The 15,917-nt window shown below is 44.3% G+C and overlaps 1 protein-coding gene across 1 annotated transcript in view; it reads left to right on the top strand.

The window, feature by feature from the left end:
- Positions 1 to 12,941, top strand: part of LOC121581114 (protein-glutamine gamma-glutamyltransferase K-like) — a 42,610-nt gene extending 29,669 nt beyond the window's left edge. Inside the window, exons 4-14 of the mRNA XM_045224687.1 lie at positions 1,408 to 1,659; positions 3,896 to 4,014; positions 4,212 to 4,319; positions 4,565 to 4,742; positions 9,056 to 9,194; positions 9,433 to 9,625; positions 9,827 to 9,980; positions 10,297 to 10,581; positions 10,898 to 11,058; positions 11,565 to 11,713; positions 12,490 to 12,941. Coding sequence (XP_045080622.1) covers positions 1,408 to 1,659; positions 3,896 to 4,014; positions 4,212 to 4,319; positions 4,565 to 4,742; positions 9,056 to 9,194; positions 9,433 to 9,625; positions 9,827 to 9,980; positions 10,297 to 10,581; positions 10,898 to 11,058; positions 11,565 to 11,713; positions 12,490 to 12,634 — 1,883 coding nt within the window. The 3' untranslated portion in view covers positions 12,635 to 12,941. The remainder of the gene's footprint in view (positions 1 to 1,407; positions 1,660 to 3,895; positions 4,015 to 4,211; positions 4,320 to 4,564; positions 4,743 to 9,055; positions 9,195 to 9,432; positions 9,626 to 9,826; positions 9,981 to 10,296; positions 10,582 to 10,897; positions 11,059 to 11,564; positions 11,714 to 12,489) is intronic.
- Positions 12,942 to 15,917: the final 2,976 nt, after the last annotated feature.

Here is a 15,917-nt window from a genome sequence, read left to right as displayed (position 1 = left end):
ACACATAGAGATACACAGGGGAGCTGTTTCACTCACTCAGATGCTTTTTCTGATGAGATACATTCAGCCTCTTGCAAATGGAAGGACAATTATGAAACACAGAGAGAGATGAAAGATACATTCTTTTATGTTTTTGGGGGGAAGCCTGGCTTCCCTTGGCAACCATGAATACACACCATTGGATGTTATGGGTCTATTTTGCTTCCACTGGTCTTGGGGCCCTTGTGAAGGTCAATGGCATCATGAACTTTACCCAGTACTAGGACATTTTAGCCCAAAACCATAAAATAATATATTTGCCCAAATGTTTGGAGCATACAATATAGCTCAGTATTTTAATTCTTTATTTTATACAGTAACAGTAACATCTTTATAAAATATGTCAATAATTTCAGACCCCACTGTACGTGTGAGGACGTTCTGTGTATATGCTCTCAGTGGAGTTTTCACAGTACTAAGCTCTGCTTACCTAAGCTGATGTGAACTGCATGACAGTTACACACTTGTAGTTTACACTTGTTTTTGGCGCTGTCACTCTCTGGCACAACAGGCTACGAATTACAGTGGTGTGGATACTGTGGTTTCCTCACTTTCCTGCATGGCAGACTACACATTACCTTTAAAGACAGCTCACTGTCATTCCACTATCTTACCTTATTTCAACTCTTTTAAGGTCAATTCAATTCAAGACAGTGTTTAGCTGGTATAGTTTGCAGAGCTTTCTCTTGCTATTTCACACATGTAATTACAGGCAAGCAGACACACACGTACACACACTCATTCACTCAGTCAGCATTGCTATTTGCCAATTGGAGTGTGACAGTATTGGAATTTGAATCCCCATGTGAAGAATGTGATTTCCTGCCCCTGCAATAGAATGTGTGTGCCAGTCAAATGCAGCTGTTAGCTGTTTGTGTGCGTGTGTGCATACACTAGTGTGTGCGTATGGTATCAGTGTATTTTACTGAAAGCATGTTTCAATTATTGTGTGTTTATTGTGAACCTTTTCTGTGTGAAGGGTGAGCGCTTAAATCCAGGAAAGGTACAGTAGGAATGTGATGTGGGGTGGTACGGTTTCCATCAGAGATAAGAGAACAATGAATCTTTACTTCTGTTGGAGTAACACAATGCTCCTGAACACTGCATAGTTTGTTGAGATGGGTTTCAGGCACCACTACACTGTTATTACAATGATATTACACCAATATTACACTGCTTAAATCACACTGAAGCTTTGTTTGAGAACTATGGTTGCGTCTGAAATGGCACCCTATTCCCTATACTGCACTACTTTGACCAGGACCCATAGGGTAGTACACTATATAGAGAAAAGGGTGCCATTTGGTACACACCTATGATGACCATAATTGATAACCCGACAAACCGTTTACTAATGTGTCTTGACAGGACCCCTCCCCATGGTGTCAAAGGGCACGCACGTCATCATTCAATTGGTGGAAGAGCTAGAGGACGACCGCTGGGAGGCCAAGATAGTTGAGCAGAACGGCAACAGGATCAAGCTGTCTGTCAACTCGCATGCCAAAGCTGTGATTGGCCAGTACAAGCTCACCGTGATGGTGAAGTCTCCAAAGGGCGAGTGTGCAACCACACACGACCCCAGCAAAGACATAATCATGCTGTTCAACCCCTGGTGTGAAGGTAAAGACTGTTGGGAAATGAGGGAGGAAGGAATGAGAGAGAAGTTGGAGAAAAATAAATACTGGGAGACAAGGTTTGCGCGTTTAGGACCATACCATTGCCACTGAAGTGCTAACCCCACCCCCCGTGCTCACCTAAAGTGTGTCACAGCGGGTCAAACAAAGATATTAATTTGTATCTCAGTTCAGCTTCAATGCTGTATATCAGTCTAATGTTTCAATGTTGTTATTCCATTGCAATAGGAACAGACCCATGGCCCCAACCAAACACCAGGAACAAGTGACAGATCACAGAGTAGACACAGAGCTCAAAAGAGCTATGGTTTATACACTGAGTGTACAAAACATTAGGGACACCTTCCTAATATTGAGTTGAACCCCTTTTTCGCCTCAGAACAGCCTCAATTCATCGGGGCATGGACTCTACAAGGTGTCGAAAGCGTTCCCACGCTGGCCCATGTTGACTCCAATGCTTCCCACAGTTGTGTCAAGTTGGCTGGATGTCCTTTGGGTGGTGGACCATTCTTGTTACACACAGGAAACTGTTGAGTGTGAAAAACCCAGCTCGTTGCAGTTCTTGACACACTCAAACCGGTGCGCCTGGCAACTACTACCATACCAAAGGCACTTAAATCTTTTGTCTTGCCCATTCACCATCTGAATGGCACACATACGCAATCAATTTCTCAATTGTCTGCTTAAAAATCATTTTTTAACCTGTCTCCTCCCCTTCATCTACACAGATTGAAGTGGATTTAACAAGTGACATCAATAAGGGATCATAGCTTTCACCTGGATTCACCTGGTCAGTCTATGTCATGGAAAGAGCAGGTGTTCCTAATGTTTTGTACATTCAGGGTATAACGGAGGCTGGCTCTAGGACTGTACTCTATTTAGCCTCTTGGTCTCTCAGAGTAGTGCTAATGTAAATTTGCACATAGGCGGGAAACTCCGCTCACTGCCCAATAATGTGCTGCTATCCATCATAAAGTTACAGCTTGACCCAGTGTGACCCAGAACGTTTGTTTCATTGTCTGGATGCACGTCAAGACCACACGTACATTTCCTTGGGACTCTGGTCTTTGCCAATTGGTATGTTGGCCTGTTGGCCTGCTTGGCCTGTTTTCCCTTATATTGTTATATTGTCTTTTCAATCAATCCTGTATTTTTAGGTCTCTGGAGTTAAAACAAGAGAACTTCTGCACAATTACTGTACAAACTGCCCAGCGCTGTAGGAGTATATGACAGTAATACAGCAGCTGGAGGCAATCTGCTCTCCCTCTCTCTCGCTTTTGCTCTTTCTCTCTCTCTCTCCCCCTTTCCCTCTCTCCCTATGTGCCATGTAAAGCCAGCCAAATCTCAGCTGCTAGATTCTGTCAAGAGGTCGAATCTATACTGTACCTCCTCCCTTAAAACTTCTACACAACCTCTGCCATTCCTCCCTCCCTGCTTGCGATTCTACCTCTCCCTCTTTGTAGCGTCCTCTCCCTCCACTAGTTTGTGTAGTCTTTTTCTACCTCTTCTTTCCTCTTCCTTCCCACGTCCCATCTTGACCACTGCTCCCAACCATATCGTTGAACCTCTCTGCCCCTTCTGCTAGTTCTCCCTCCCTCCGTCCCCCCTAGGTTTTTCCTCTGCCTCCCTTCCTTCTAGTCCCTCCTCCCCACAGCTTTCTCCTGTTTCACAGTGTCTCACACAGATAATCACGTCCATGTGGTCAGTAAAGACAATAAACTGATGGAAAAGAGAGAGCCAGATATTCCCAGAGGGTCCTTACTCCACCCTGGGGTATATTATCCATTTAGAAGGTTGTCACACAATTCAGCCCTTTTCCTCTAAATGAGCCAGGCCACTCAATGAGTTCCAGCCATTGTGCTAGCAACAGTTAAACCTATTCTGGCCTCTAGTACTAGTAAACCCTCTCCCTGCTTTGTGAAGTCCAGACATTTAGCTAGTAGTGATTAACCCTCTCCTGGCTACACTGACTCTCCCTGCTCTGTATGGTCCAGATATTCAGCAAATAACAGTTAACCCTATCCTGGCCTCTCTGTCTGATTGTCCCTGGTGTTTATCAAAAGAGTCATTTGTGGCTCTCTGATATCAGGCAGATATGACTGTGTTGTGGACTTTACATCAGATGACATTTCAAAAATGTTAAGAAAAACAGAAATAATTTTTGCAATGGATAACTGATAAATGTATACCTAATCTTTGTCCCCCTTCCCACTCCCTCTAAGATGACACAGTGTACATGGATGACGAGGAGGAGAAGAAGGAGTATGTGCTGAATGACACAGGAATACTCTACTACGGCACAGAGAAACAGATTGGAGGTCGCACATGGAACTATGGACAGGTATGAGACAGGGAGAAAATGTAAAATCAAGTGTGGTTGCGATGAAATCTTTCTGCAAATTCAAGTCATTCTGAAAACCACAGTCATTTAAGTCATTTATTAACCACAGAATAAAAGTCATTTATTCATTGTTTTGACCCCTATCATGTCTTCCATCTCTCCCACCCTGTATGTTTCCCCCACTCTGTGCTGTTCAGTTCCTTGAGGGGATGCTGCAGGCCTGTTTATATTTGCTGGAGAAGAGTGAGATCCCTCCGTCTGGTAGAGGAGACCCTGTCAATGTGGTCAGAGTCATATCTGCAATGGTGAGTTTCCTGTCAACTTATATGACATCCAGTAGTGAACGTACAACTTATTTCTCATACTCCACATACTTTTCCGTTTATTTATACCTGGCAAAACGGAAAACTTCACGACCATTACTGTAACATTATGGTAAAAAATAATGTGTTCTCAATAACCTACCTGGTTAAATAAAAACAACCACATGATTCTGTATTTTATATTATTGAAAACAAAACTGACTCTCTCTCCCTTTGTTGCGTTCCAGATCAATTCCCCAGATGACAATGGGGTCCTGGCAGGGAATTGGTCAGGGAACTATGTAGGAGGAGTTTCCCCTACAGCGTGGAATGGCAGTGTGGACATCCTGAAGAAATACCACAAGGAGGGAGGCCTGCCTGTCAAATATGGACAGTGCTGGGTCTTCTCTGGGGTCACCACCACAGGTGTGTGTGTGTGTGTGTGTGTGTGTGTGTGTGTGTGTGTGTGTGTGTGTGTGTGTGTGTGTGTGTGTGTAAAATCAAATCAAATTTTATTTTCACATGCGCTGAATACAACAGGTGTAGACCTTACCGTGAAATGCTTACTTACAAGCCCTTAACCAATAATGCAGTTTTAAGAAAATATTTACTAAATCAAGTGAAAAAAGTAACACAATAGAATAACAATAATGAGGCTATATACAGGGGGTACCGGTACCGAGTCAATGTGTGGGGATATAGGTTAGTCAAGGTAATTAAGGCAATATGAACATGTAGGTAGGGGTAAAGTGAATATGCATAGATAATATACAGCGAGTAGCGGCAGCATAAAAAAAATGCAAATAGTCCGGGTAGCCATTTGATTAATTGTTCAGCTGTCTTACGGCTTGTGGGTAGAAGCTGTTAAGGAGCCTTTTGGACCTAGACTTGGTGCTCCGGTACCGCTTGCCATGCGGTAGCAGAGAGAACAGGCTATAACTTGAGGGGATGGAGTCTTTGAAAATGTTTAGGGCCTTCCTCTGACACTGCCTGGTATAGAGTTCCTGGATGGCAGGAAGCTTGGCTCCAGCGATGTACTGGGCCGTACCCTCTGTAGTGCCGAGCAGTTGCCATACCAGGCGGTGATGCAAGCAGTAAGGATGCTCTCGATGGTGCAGCTTTATAACTTTTTGAGGATCTGGGGAGCCATGCCAAATCTTTTCAATCTCCTGAGGGGGAATAGGCGTTGTCGTGCCCTCTTCACGACTGTCTTGGTGTGTTTGGACCATGATAGTTTGTTGGTGATATGGACACCAAGGAACTTGAAGCTCTCGAACCGCTCCACTGCTCGGCCCTCCTTTTCCTGTAGTCCACGATCAGCTCCTTTGTCTTGCTCACGTTGAGGGAGAGGTTGTTGTCCTGGCACCACACTGCCAGGTCTCTGACTTCCTCCCTATAGGCTGTCTCATCGTTGTCGGTGATCAGGCCTACCACCGTTGTGCTGTCGGCAAACTTAATGATGGTGTTGGAGTCACGCTTGGCCACGCAGTCGTGGGTGAACAGGGTGTACGTGAGGGGACTAAGCACGCACCCCTGAGGGACCCCCGTGTTGAGGATCAGCGTGGCAGATGTGTTGTTACCTACACTTACCACCTGGGAGCGGCCCGTCAGGAAGTCCAGGATCCAGTTGCAGAGGGAAGTGTTTAGTCCCAGGTTCCTTACCTTTGTGATGAGCTTTGTGGGCACTATGGTGTTGAACGCTGAGCTGTAGCCAATGAACAGCATTCTCACATAGGTGTTCCTTTTGTCCAGGTGGGAAAGGGCAGTGTGGAGAGCAATTGAGATTGCGTCATCAGTGGATCTGTTAGGGCGGTATGAGAATTGGAGTGGGTCTAGGGTTTCCGGGATAATGGTGTTGATGTGAGCCATGACCAGCCTTTCAAAGCGCTTCATTGCTACAGACGTGAGTTCTACGGGGAGGTAGTCATTTAGGCGGGTTACCTTGGAGTTCTTGGGCACAGGGACTACAGTGGTCTGCTTGAAACATGTAGGTATTACAGACTCGATCAGGGAGAGGTTGAAAATGTCAGTGAAGACACTTGCTAGTTGGTCCGCCCATGCTCTGAGTACACGTCCTGGTAATCCGTCGAGCCCCTACGGAGAGCATGATCACACAGTCGTCTGGAACAGCTGGTGCTCTCATGCATGCTTCAGTGTTGCTTACCTCGAAACGAGCATAGAAGGCATTTAGGTCATTTGGTAGGTTTGCGTCACTGGGTAGCTCGCGGCTGGGTTTCCCTTTGTAATCCGTAATATTTTGCAAGCCCTTCCACACCAGACGAGCATCAGAGCCGGTGTAGTAGGATTCAATCTTAGTCCTTTATTGACGCTTTGCCTGTTTGATGGTTCGTCTGAGGGCATAGCGGGATTTCTTATAAGAGTCCGGATTAGTGTCCTGCTCCTTGAATGCGGCAGCTCTTTAGCTCAGTGCGGATGTTGCCTGTAATCCATGGCTTCTGGTTGGGATATGTACAGTGCCTTGCAAAAGTATTCATCCCCCTTGGTGTTTTTCCTATTTTGTTGCATTACAACCTATAATTTAAATAGATTTTTATTTGGATTTCATGTAATGGACATACACAAAATAGTCCAAATTGGTGAAGTGAAATAAAAAAAATAACTTGTTTCAAAAAATTCTAAAAAATATATAACGGAAAAGTGATGCGTGCATATGTATTCACCCCCTTTGTTATGAAGCCCCTAAAGAAGATCTTATGCAACCAATTACCTTCAGAAGTCACATAATTAGTTAAATAAAGTCCACCTGTGTGCAATCTAAGTGTCACATGATCTGTCACATGATCTCAGTATATATACACCTGTTCTGATAGGCCCCAGAGTCTGCAACACCACTAAGCAAGGGGCACCACCAAGCAAGCAGCACCATGAAGACCAAGGAGCTCTCCAAACAGGTCAGGGACAAAGTTGTGGAGAAGTACAGATCAGGGTTGGGTTATAAAAAAATATCCAACACTTTTAACATCCCACAGAGCACCATTAAATCCATAATAAAAAATTTGAAAGAATATGGCACCACAACAAACCTGCCAAGAGAGGGCTGCTCATCAAAACTCACGGTCCAGGCAAGGAGGGCATTAATCAGAGAGGCAACAAAGAGACCAAAGATAACCCTGAAGGAGCTGCAAAGCTCCACAGCGGAGAATGGAGTATCTGTCCATATGACCACTTTAAGCCGTACACTCCACAGAGCTGGGCTTTACGAAAGAGTGGCCAGAAAAAAGCCATTGCTTAAAGAAAAAAATAAGCAAACACGTTTGGTGTTAGCCAAAAGGCATGTGGGAGACTCCCCAAACATATGATAGAAGGTACTCTGGTTAGATGAGACTAAAATTGAAACATTTCAATGTCTTGGAATGGCCTAGTCAAAGCCCAGACCACAATCCAATTGAGAATCTGTGGTATGACTTAAAGATTGCTGTACACCAGCGGAACCCATCCAACTTGAAGGAGCTGGAGCAGTTTTGCCTTGAAGAATGGGCAAAGCTCCCAGTGGCTAGATGTGCCAAGCTTATAGAAACATACCCCAAGAGACTTGCAGCTGTAATTGCTGCAAAAGGTGGCTCTACAAAGTATTGCATTTTGGGGGGTGAATAGTTATGCACGCTCAAGTTTTCAGTTTTTTTGTCTTATTTCTTGTTTGTTTCACAATAAAAAATATTTTGCATCTTCAAAGTGGTAGGCATATTGTGTAAATCAAATGATACAAACCCCCATTTTTATACCAGGTTGTAAGGCAACAAAATAGGAAAAATGCCAAGGGGGTGAATACTTTCGCAAGCCACTGTACGTACGGTCATTGTGGGGACGACATCATCGATGCACTTACTGATGAAGCCGGTGACTGGTGTGGTATGCTCCTCAATGCCATCGGATGAATCCTGGAATATATTCCAGTCTGTGCTAGCAAAACAGTCCTGTAGCTTAGCATCCACATCATCTGACCACTTTCGTATTGAGCGAGTCACTGGTACTTCCTGCTTTATATTTAGCTTGTAAGCAGGAATCAGGAGGATATACTTATGGTCAGATTTGCCAAATGGAGGGCGAGGGAGAGCTTTGTACGTGTCTCTGTGTGTGGACTAAAGGTGGTCTAGAGTTTTTTTTCCTCTGGTTGCACATGTGACATGCTGGTAGAAATGAGGTAAAACTTATTTAAGTTTTCCTGCATTAAAGTCTCTGGCCACTAGGAGCACCGCTTCTGGATGACCGTTTTCTTGTTTGCTTATGGCCTTACACAGCTTGTGTGTGTGTGTGTGTGTGTGTGCGTGCGTGCGTGTACAAGTCTCTGTGCATGTGAGTATTTTGCATACCTAGACACATTAACAATATCATTATCCATCACATCCTGTTATGTGTCTAGTCTGTCATGCTTTTCTAATTAGTTTCTCTCTGTAACAGAACACCATTAAACTGAGTGCATGCCAGGGTGGCCCTCACTTGGTAGCTGACCACAGAGCAGCACATAGCAGTGCCTCTGATAGGGTCCCACACCTGATATATCTACCCAAAATACCCCGACAGCATTCCTCTCATTCCTAACACTTTCGTCACAGACACACAGGCACATTTGTTGGGCCTTGCAAGCCTGTATGATCTCTCTCTTTTGCTTGCTTTTCATATCTGTGTCAATTTTGTTCATGCCTGGCCTCATTTTTGCACCTCTCTCTCTCTCTCTCTCTCTCCCTCCCCCTCCTTTTCATTTTCTCTCCATCTCTCAGTGCTCAGGTGTTTGGGTATACCGTGCCGTAGTGTAACCAACTTCCAGTCAGCCCACGACACAGACGTCTCACTCACCACAGACGTGTATTTTGATGAGAATATGGAGCCGTTGGAGGAACTCAACGCTGACTCTGTTTGGTGAGTTATCATCCACTTTAAGTAGGGCCTGGTGCATCTAACCTGTCACAGGTTTAGAGTTTGCGACTTTAAATACCCATTGCCTTGCCACACAAATCATACTCTATAAAAAAGCCCAGGAATTTTTCCTGACCAAGTGACTGGATCTGGAAAAACACCAGGCTCTAATTATAGAAATAAATGTTTATGGTCAAACTCCTGTTCCTAACTATGTAATCTCAACCACTCCTCTCTGTAGGAATTTCCATGTATGGAATGACTGTTGGATGGCCAGGCAAGACCTTCCGCCTGGTATGGGCGGCTGGCAGGCGTTAGACTCCACCCCCCAAGAGACCAGCCAGGGGACCTTCCGCTGTGGCCCTGCCTCTGTCACTGCCATCCGCACCGGCCAGGTCTACCTCAAACACGACACACCATTCATCTTTGCTGAGGTGAGCACTATGGAAGGAGATGGTCGAAGATCTAGGATCAGTTACTCAGCTTAGCCATCCAAAATCTCGAAATAGAAAGGGAATGGCAAAACTGACCTTGGATTACTTCCTATTTTTTATCAAAGATTGTACACTTTCCCTATTTCTCCATAAATTAACGATGCTGATCCTGCCTGTCTGTCTCCGTGTGTGTCTGGTCAGGTGAACAGTGATAAGATCTACTGGCAGAGGAAACTGGATGGTACCTTCACTCAGATCTGCAGTGAAAAGAAGGCCGTGGGCCACTTCATCAGCACCAAAGCTGTGGGCTCTGATGAACGCGCTGACATCACACACCTGTACAAACACACCGAAGGTACAGTCATGTCATAATACACTTCAACAGACTATCAGAGGGTAGCTTTGCAACCATGCACACACATAAAAACACTAAGGTTGGGATGGTTACATCACTCACCTGTACGAAGACAGTAATATCAGAGATCACCTCTGAGGCTCTGAGGAAACATACTATTAAACATACTATTAATATATTAATTATGCAGACATTGGGGATAGATATTTACACACCAAAGTTTCCAGCAGAATAACGTTTTTAGATTGTAGAGCGGAGACCAATCCTCTACTCTCTCCTTACCCCCTTCCCTCTCTCACCACTCTCCCCCAACCAGGATCAGAGGAGGAGCGTATCGCCGTGGAGACGGCCAGTCGTTATGGCAGCAGGCCTGACGTGTACTCTACGCCCATGGCGGAGGACGTGAGCGTGGAGGTGAAGATGGAGGGGAAGGGGCCTCGTATGGGGGCTGACGCCCAGCTGACCATCGTGGTGACCAATTTGAGCTCCCAGACCCGCAGGACCACGCTACACAGCCAGGTGGCAGTCATGTACTACACCGGGGTGCTGAAGGCCACCTTCAAGAAGGACACGATTCCTGTGGAGCTCAAGCCCAATGAAGGTTAGTAAGCAAGGGGAGTGGGTGGAGGTGGAATATGTCCTTAACCCCTGCTACAGGGTTAGATATTTGTCATACTCCTAGTGGTTAAGGTTAGGATTGGGGTAGGGGTAGGGTAATCTGATCCTAGATCTGGAGTTAAGGGCAACTTTAATCTCAAGCCAACAGAGGCCAGCAGCTAGCCCCACTGCCACCATTTCAGCTCAGTCACAGTAATATCAAAAACAGTCTCTATTTGCTGTCACCAACGTGCATCCTCCATCCTCTCAACTGGTCCCTGTAGAATGTGTAGTAATCTCTCTCTGTTCCTTTTCCTCAGTGAAGACCATGGAGTGGGTCCTGCCCTACCATAGCTACCAGGACCAGCTGGTGGACCAGGCTGCTCTGATGCTGACTCTGTCTGGACGGGTCAGTGAGACCCAACAGGTCCTGGCCACTCAGACCAGCTTCAGGCTGCGCACACCCGACCTCAGCATCGAGGTAAGACACAGGTTATCACTAACACAATCTGTTACTGGGATTCAGGATATACCTTTTCCATCTTTTGTAAATTTGATGGTCAATAAAGCTGTTTAAAATTTAATTTCAAACAGTGTAGGCCCATTTTTTGCAATGGTATACAATATGTTGGTTATGTTAATTTTCCTCAGATTTTTTTTTTTTCCTCAGTCTCTACTTGTACTGAATAAAAATATAAACGCAACATGCAACAATTTCTAATCTATGGGTTTCACATGACTGGGCAGGATTTCACATGACTGGGCAGGGGTGCAGGAGGGCATAGGCCCACCCACTTGGTACACTGGCTCACCCACTTTACATGTTGTGTTTATATTTTTGTTCAGGATAGTATCCCAAACCAAATGCAATGCCACAGAAATGAAGTACTGATGTCTTGACTCAGGACCATCGCACAGACTGCATACAGATGTCAATGCACAGATAAACAGTAGCACTGAAAAGTATTATTGTGTTTGTTTCCTCAGGCTGTAGGGGAGGCAGTGGTAGGTAAGAAGATGGCAGCCAACATCACGTTCACCAACCCTCTGCCACGTACACTGAGGGGCGTGGTGTTCAGGGTGGAGGGGCTGGGGCTGGGGCTGGGCCTACAGAAGGTCCACAAGGTGGTTGTGGGGTAAGACACTGTAACCACCTCTATTAGCTTGCTATTACCCTGCTTTCTCCTCTTTTCTCTCTCTCTATCTTTCACTTTATCTTTGTAAATTACTGTAATGATATCCTCTCGATCTCTCTCCGTATGTATATTAACACCTCTGTTTCTCTCCGTCCGTCTCCCAGTTACTCTAAGTCAGGGATGGGAAAATGGCGGCCCGCGAGCCACATGAACAAAGATCAATTTCCCTCCCCCAAGTTTAAAAATAATAATTTGGGAAATCAACTTACGTTAGAATAGTAGAATACACAATTTCGAAATTTGGTTGTCCATCAGCAGGTTTTCTCTTGTTATGTCAGTCACTGACAGTCACTCAATTAGCTCGTCAGCTATTATTTTTTGGGGGGTAAGTTAGTCTAGCCAGCTATCTAAACTTGTAGTAATCATTGTGACTATAAGGTTACTACGACTGGGGGGCCCCCATTGATTTTGTTAGTCACTCTCACTCAGATATCATATTAAAAACTGCAAACATTTCTCTCTACCCTATGACAAAATGTGTAGAATTGCAGGAAATTAAAGTTTTTCTCTCCGCTGTCAAGAGGGCGAGCCGCTAAAATATTTTGCTCGCAAAATGTCACTTAGAGCTCTGACGGCATGTGTGGGTATGGATGTTGTTACCCAGACCCTTGAGCCACTGCAGCCCCTCATGATGAGTTCAGATTTTTTGTGGCCCCCACCAGAGTTGCTCATCCCTGCTTTAAGTAATAACCCTCATATCTCTCTCCTCTCTCAAGTGATGTTGGGAGCCACTCTACGGTGACTCGGACAGAACACTTCACACCCACCCAGGCTGGACCCAGGAAGCTGGTAGCATCTCTGGACTGTAAACAGCTGACACAGGTGCACGGAATCGCTGACATCTTTGTCCAGGACCAATGAGAGGGAGCCTGCAGCTGCTCTCTCCTGTCCACTTATCTGGTGTTTCATTCAAGTCTCCTAAAAGAAAATGGGAAGCCTTTTATTCAGTTTTCCCATGATTTGAGTATAATTTTTTTTAAATCATGCTGACATGTAATTATGGAAATACCCTGACCTTTGTATGAAGTTGTAAACTAAATTGTTTTACCAGCGTTAATGTTTTTAATACTCATGTCATATTTTTCTAATCAAATCAAGTTTATTTGTCACATTCTTCATAAACAACAGGTGTAAACTAACAGTGAAATGCTTTCTTACGGGCCCTTCCCAACAATGCAGAGAGAAAAATATATTAATAATAGAAAAATATAACACGAGGAATAAATACACAATGAGTAACGATAACTTGGCTATATACACGGAGTACCAGTACCGAGTCAATGTGCAGGGGTACAAGGTAATTGAGGTAGATACAGTAGGTAGGGATAAAGTGACTAGGCAACAGGATAGAAAATAAACAGTAGCAGCAGTGTATGTGATGAGAAAAAATAGTTAGTGCAAAAAGGGTCAATGCACATAGTTAAATAGTTAACCAATAGCTACCCGGACAAACTAATTAGCAGTCTTATGGCTTGGGGGTAGAAGTTGTTCAGGGTCCTGTTGGTCCCAGACTTGGTACATATCGGTACCACTTGCCGTGCGGTTTCAGAGCGAACATTCTATTACTTGGGTGGCTGGACTTGCCTTTCTCTGACCCTGCCTGGAAAGCTCTGCCCCAGTGATATACTGGGCCATACGCAGTACCCTCTGTAGGGCCTTGCGGTCGGATGCCAAGCAGTTGCCAAACCAAGTGGTGATGCAGCCAGTCAAGACGCTCTCAATGGCGCAGTTGGATAACTTTTTGAGGATCTGAGGACCCATGCATAATCTTTTTAGCCCCTGAGGGGGAAGACGCGTTGTTGTGCCTTCTTCAGGACTGTGTTGGTGTGTGTGGACCATGAAAATTCCTTAGTGATGTGGACACCGAGAAACTTGAAGCTCTCGGCCCGCATCACTACACTAAACGGAAAGACAGAGGTAGAGTATAGTAGAGATTGTAGAGGGAAACAAATGTTAGAGTGGAAGAGAAATGTACTGGGTGATGGTGATTGAGAGGGCTTCTGAGTTAAAGGAAATGAAGGTAAATTAAGGTAAATGAAGGTAACAAAGGAAATGGGAAGTTCATTGGAAAGTAAGTTTAGAATTTGAATTGTTTGGACTGATTATGATTTAGCAAAGTGAAAACGAACTAAATGTTTATTTTCTCTCCCTTTGACATGTTTCCCGAGGCTGTTGCCTTGGGAGAGTAGTTAGTGAAATTCTGCAGTTTTATAGAATATAAATGTATCTGGATTCGTCCGTAAAGGGAGCTCCCAAATAAGTAAGGCCTGGCCATTGGTTTGTTTGTTTTTACCCTACGTTTTACCAGCACACGCACACACAACCCACCGGTTATGAATATTTGTTAGTGGTGCTAATACCGTGTTTGATTTATTAAGTGGGGTCTTTTTTAATTTGGTTGTAAATCGGGTATGCAGAATGATGGAAATATTTTAAATGGTTTAAATGGTTTCGGAAGAACAGGGAAAGAAAATACCGTATTTTCCCGCACTATAAGGCGCACCGGATTATAAGGCGCACCTTCAATGAATGGCCTATTTTAGAACTGTTTTCACATATAGGGCGCACCGGATTATAAGGCGCATAGAATAGAAGATACTGCAGTCAAACGTTTGACTGGGGTTGCGTTATGCATCCACTAGATGGAGCTGTGCTAAAGAGAATGTCAACAAAACAGTCAGATAAAGTCAAACTTTATTAAGCGTTCTGACAACAATTTTGGGGTCTTTATACACACACAAGTGGTGTGGGACTGTGAGTAAGCACAGTACCGGTGTTTACTGACTACGGTAGCCGTAATGCTGCAAGCGGTGCGGCTTTGTAGTTTACCAGTCGTACTGAAACATTTCATTATTATTAAATTGTTTTTATAGTTTTTTCATACTGAAACATTTTGACAGAGCGCCTTGAGCGCCGTGTACAACCAGTATGGATCAACCAATTAACCAATTGATCCATATATAAGGCGCTCCGGATTATAAGGCGCACTGTCGTTTTTTGAGAAAATTAAAGGCTTTTAAGTGCGCCTTATAGTGCGGAAAATACGGTACCTAATAGGGCTGACTGACCTATGACCTCTGTTCTGACTTCCTGGTGAGAACTGATCACCCTCACTAGAAAGACTGGAGACATAGGGTGAGATTTAAATGGGCTATGTAAACACAAATAATTAGGAAGAAGTTTATAATTTAGCAATAGTCCTATGTGTGATTCGGACCACGAGAAGGAGAGAGAGAGAGCGCTGCCCCTGAATGAGGGACACCTGTCTCTACTCTATTTTACCATTACCTTATGGGATACAATTATTTCCTTATGGAGTTATCAAGAGTTGTAATTCTAATTTGATTTGTTATTCTAATTTGTTCATTTCTGATTTAACAGGCAGTGTTGTTGTTTTTAATTACCAGTCCCCTGGGGCCCTTTGGTAAATATGCACATTTGTTTCTTCACCTGTCTGCCTATAAAAAGAATAAACGTTTTTCCCACCTCTAGTTTATATGAAGAAGTGTATTGCTGTTGTTTTGTTTGCTTGTTTTTGTCTTGTTTTGATACAAATGTCACCAGATTGGGTCTGCTGTATGGTCAGGATTTCTCCCTAAGGTGTAACTCTGCGGGGAGGTCGCCAGTATGATAAGGGAGTATAAGCCAAGTTGGGGAATGGTTTCAACAGTGTGTTCGTATGCTCTTTGACATTTGTCTTAGGAATTTTGTATTAAGAAAATTGGGAATGTAATAATTTGTCATACGATAAATAGTGTTGTTTTGGTCTATACTCTCTCAAAGTTATGGCGATAGTGACTACCGATGGTATCTACAGTATATGCATGGAAGGAATAATACGACGAGAACAGTGTGAGCTTCACCCCCCTTAACCGGCTGAAGAAATGGCTTAAATGGCACTCACTACGGCCCTGCCCTGCACCACTTCTACCGTGAGACCTGAGTCCGAGCCAGCAACCTGTACACAGCATCCAATCGAAGCTATCAACTGCCTTTTCTCTCATGCCTTTTCTCTCAGGAGTGCGACATGAGTCCACGTGGAGTGAACATGGAGCGAGATCCCGTACAAAACTTCTCTCATGTTGCTGGTATACTGGTAGGAAAATGGACAAGACATAATGGACTGTAGAGGACATTATCAAGG

The sequence above is a fragment of the Coregonus clupeaformis genome, chromosome 14 (genome assembly GCF_020615455.1).
Source record: "Coregonus clupeaformis isolate EN_2021a chromosome 14, ASM2061545v1, whole genome shotgun sequence".
NCBI lineage: Eukaryota > Metazoa > Chordata > Actinopteri > Salmoniformes > Salmonidae > Coregonus > Coregonus clupeaformis.
This window is presented reverse-complemented; position numbering and strand designations above follow the sequence as displayed.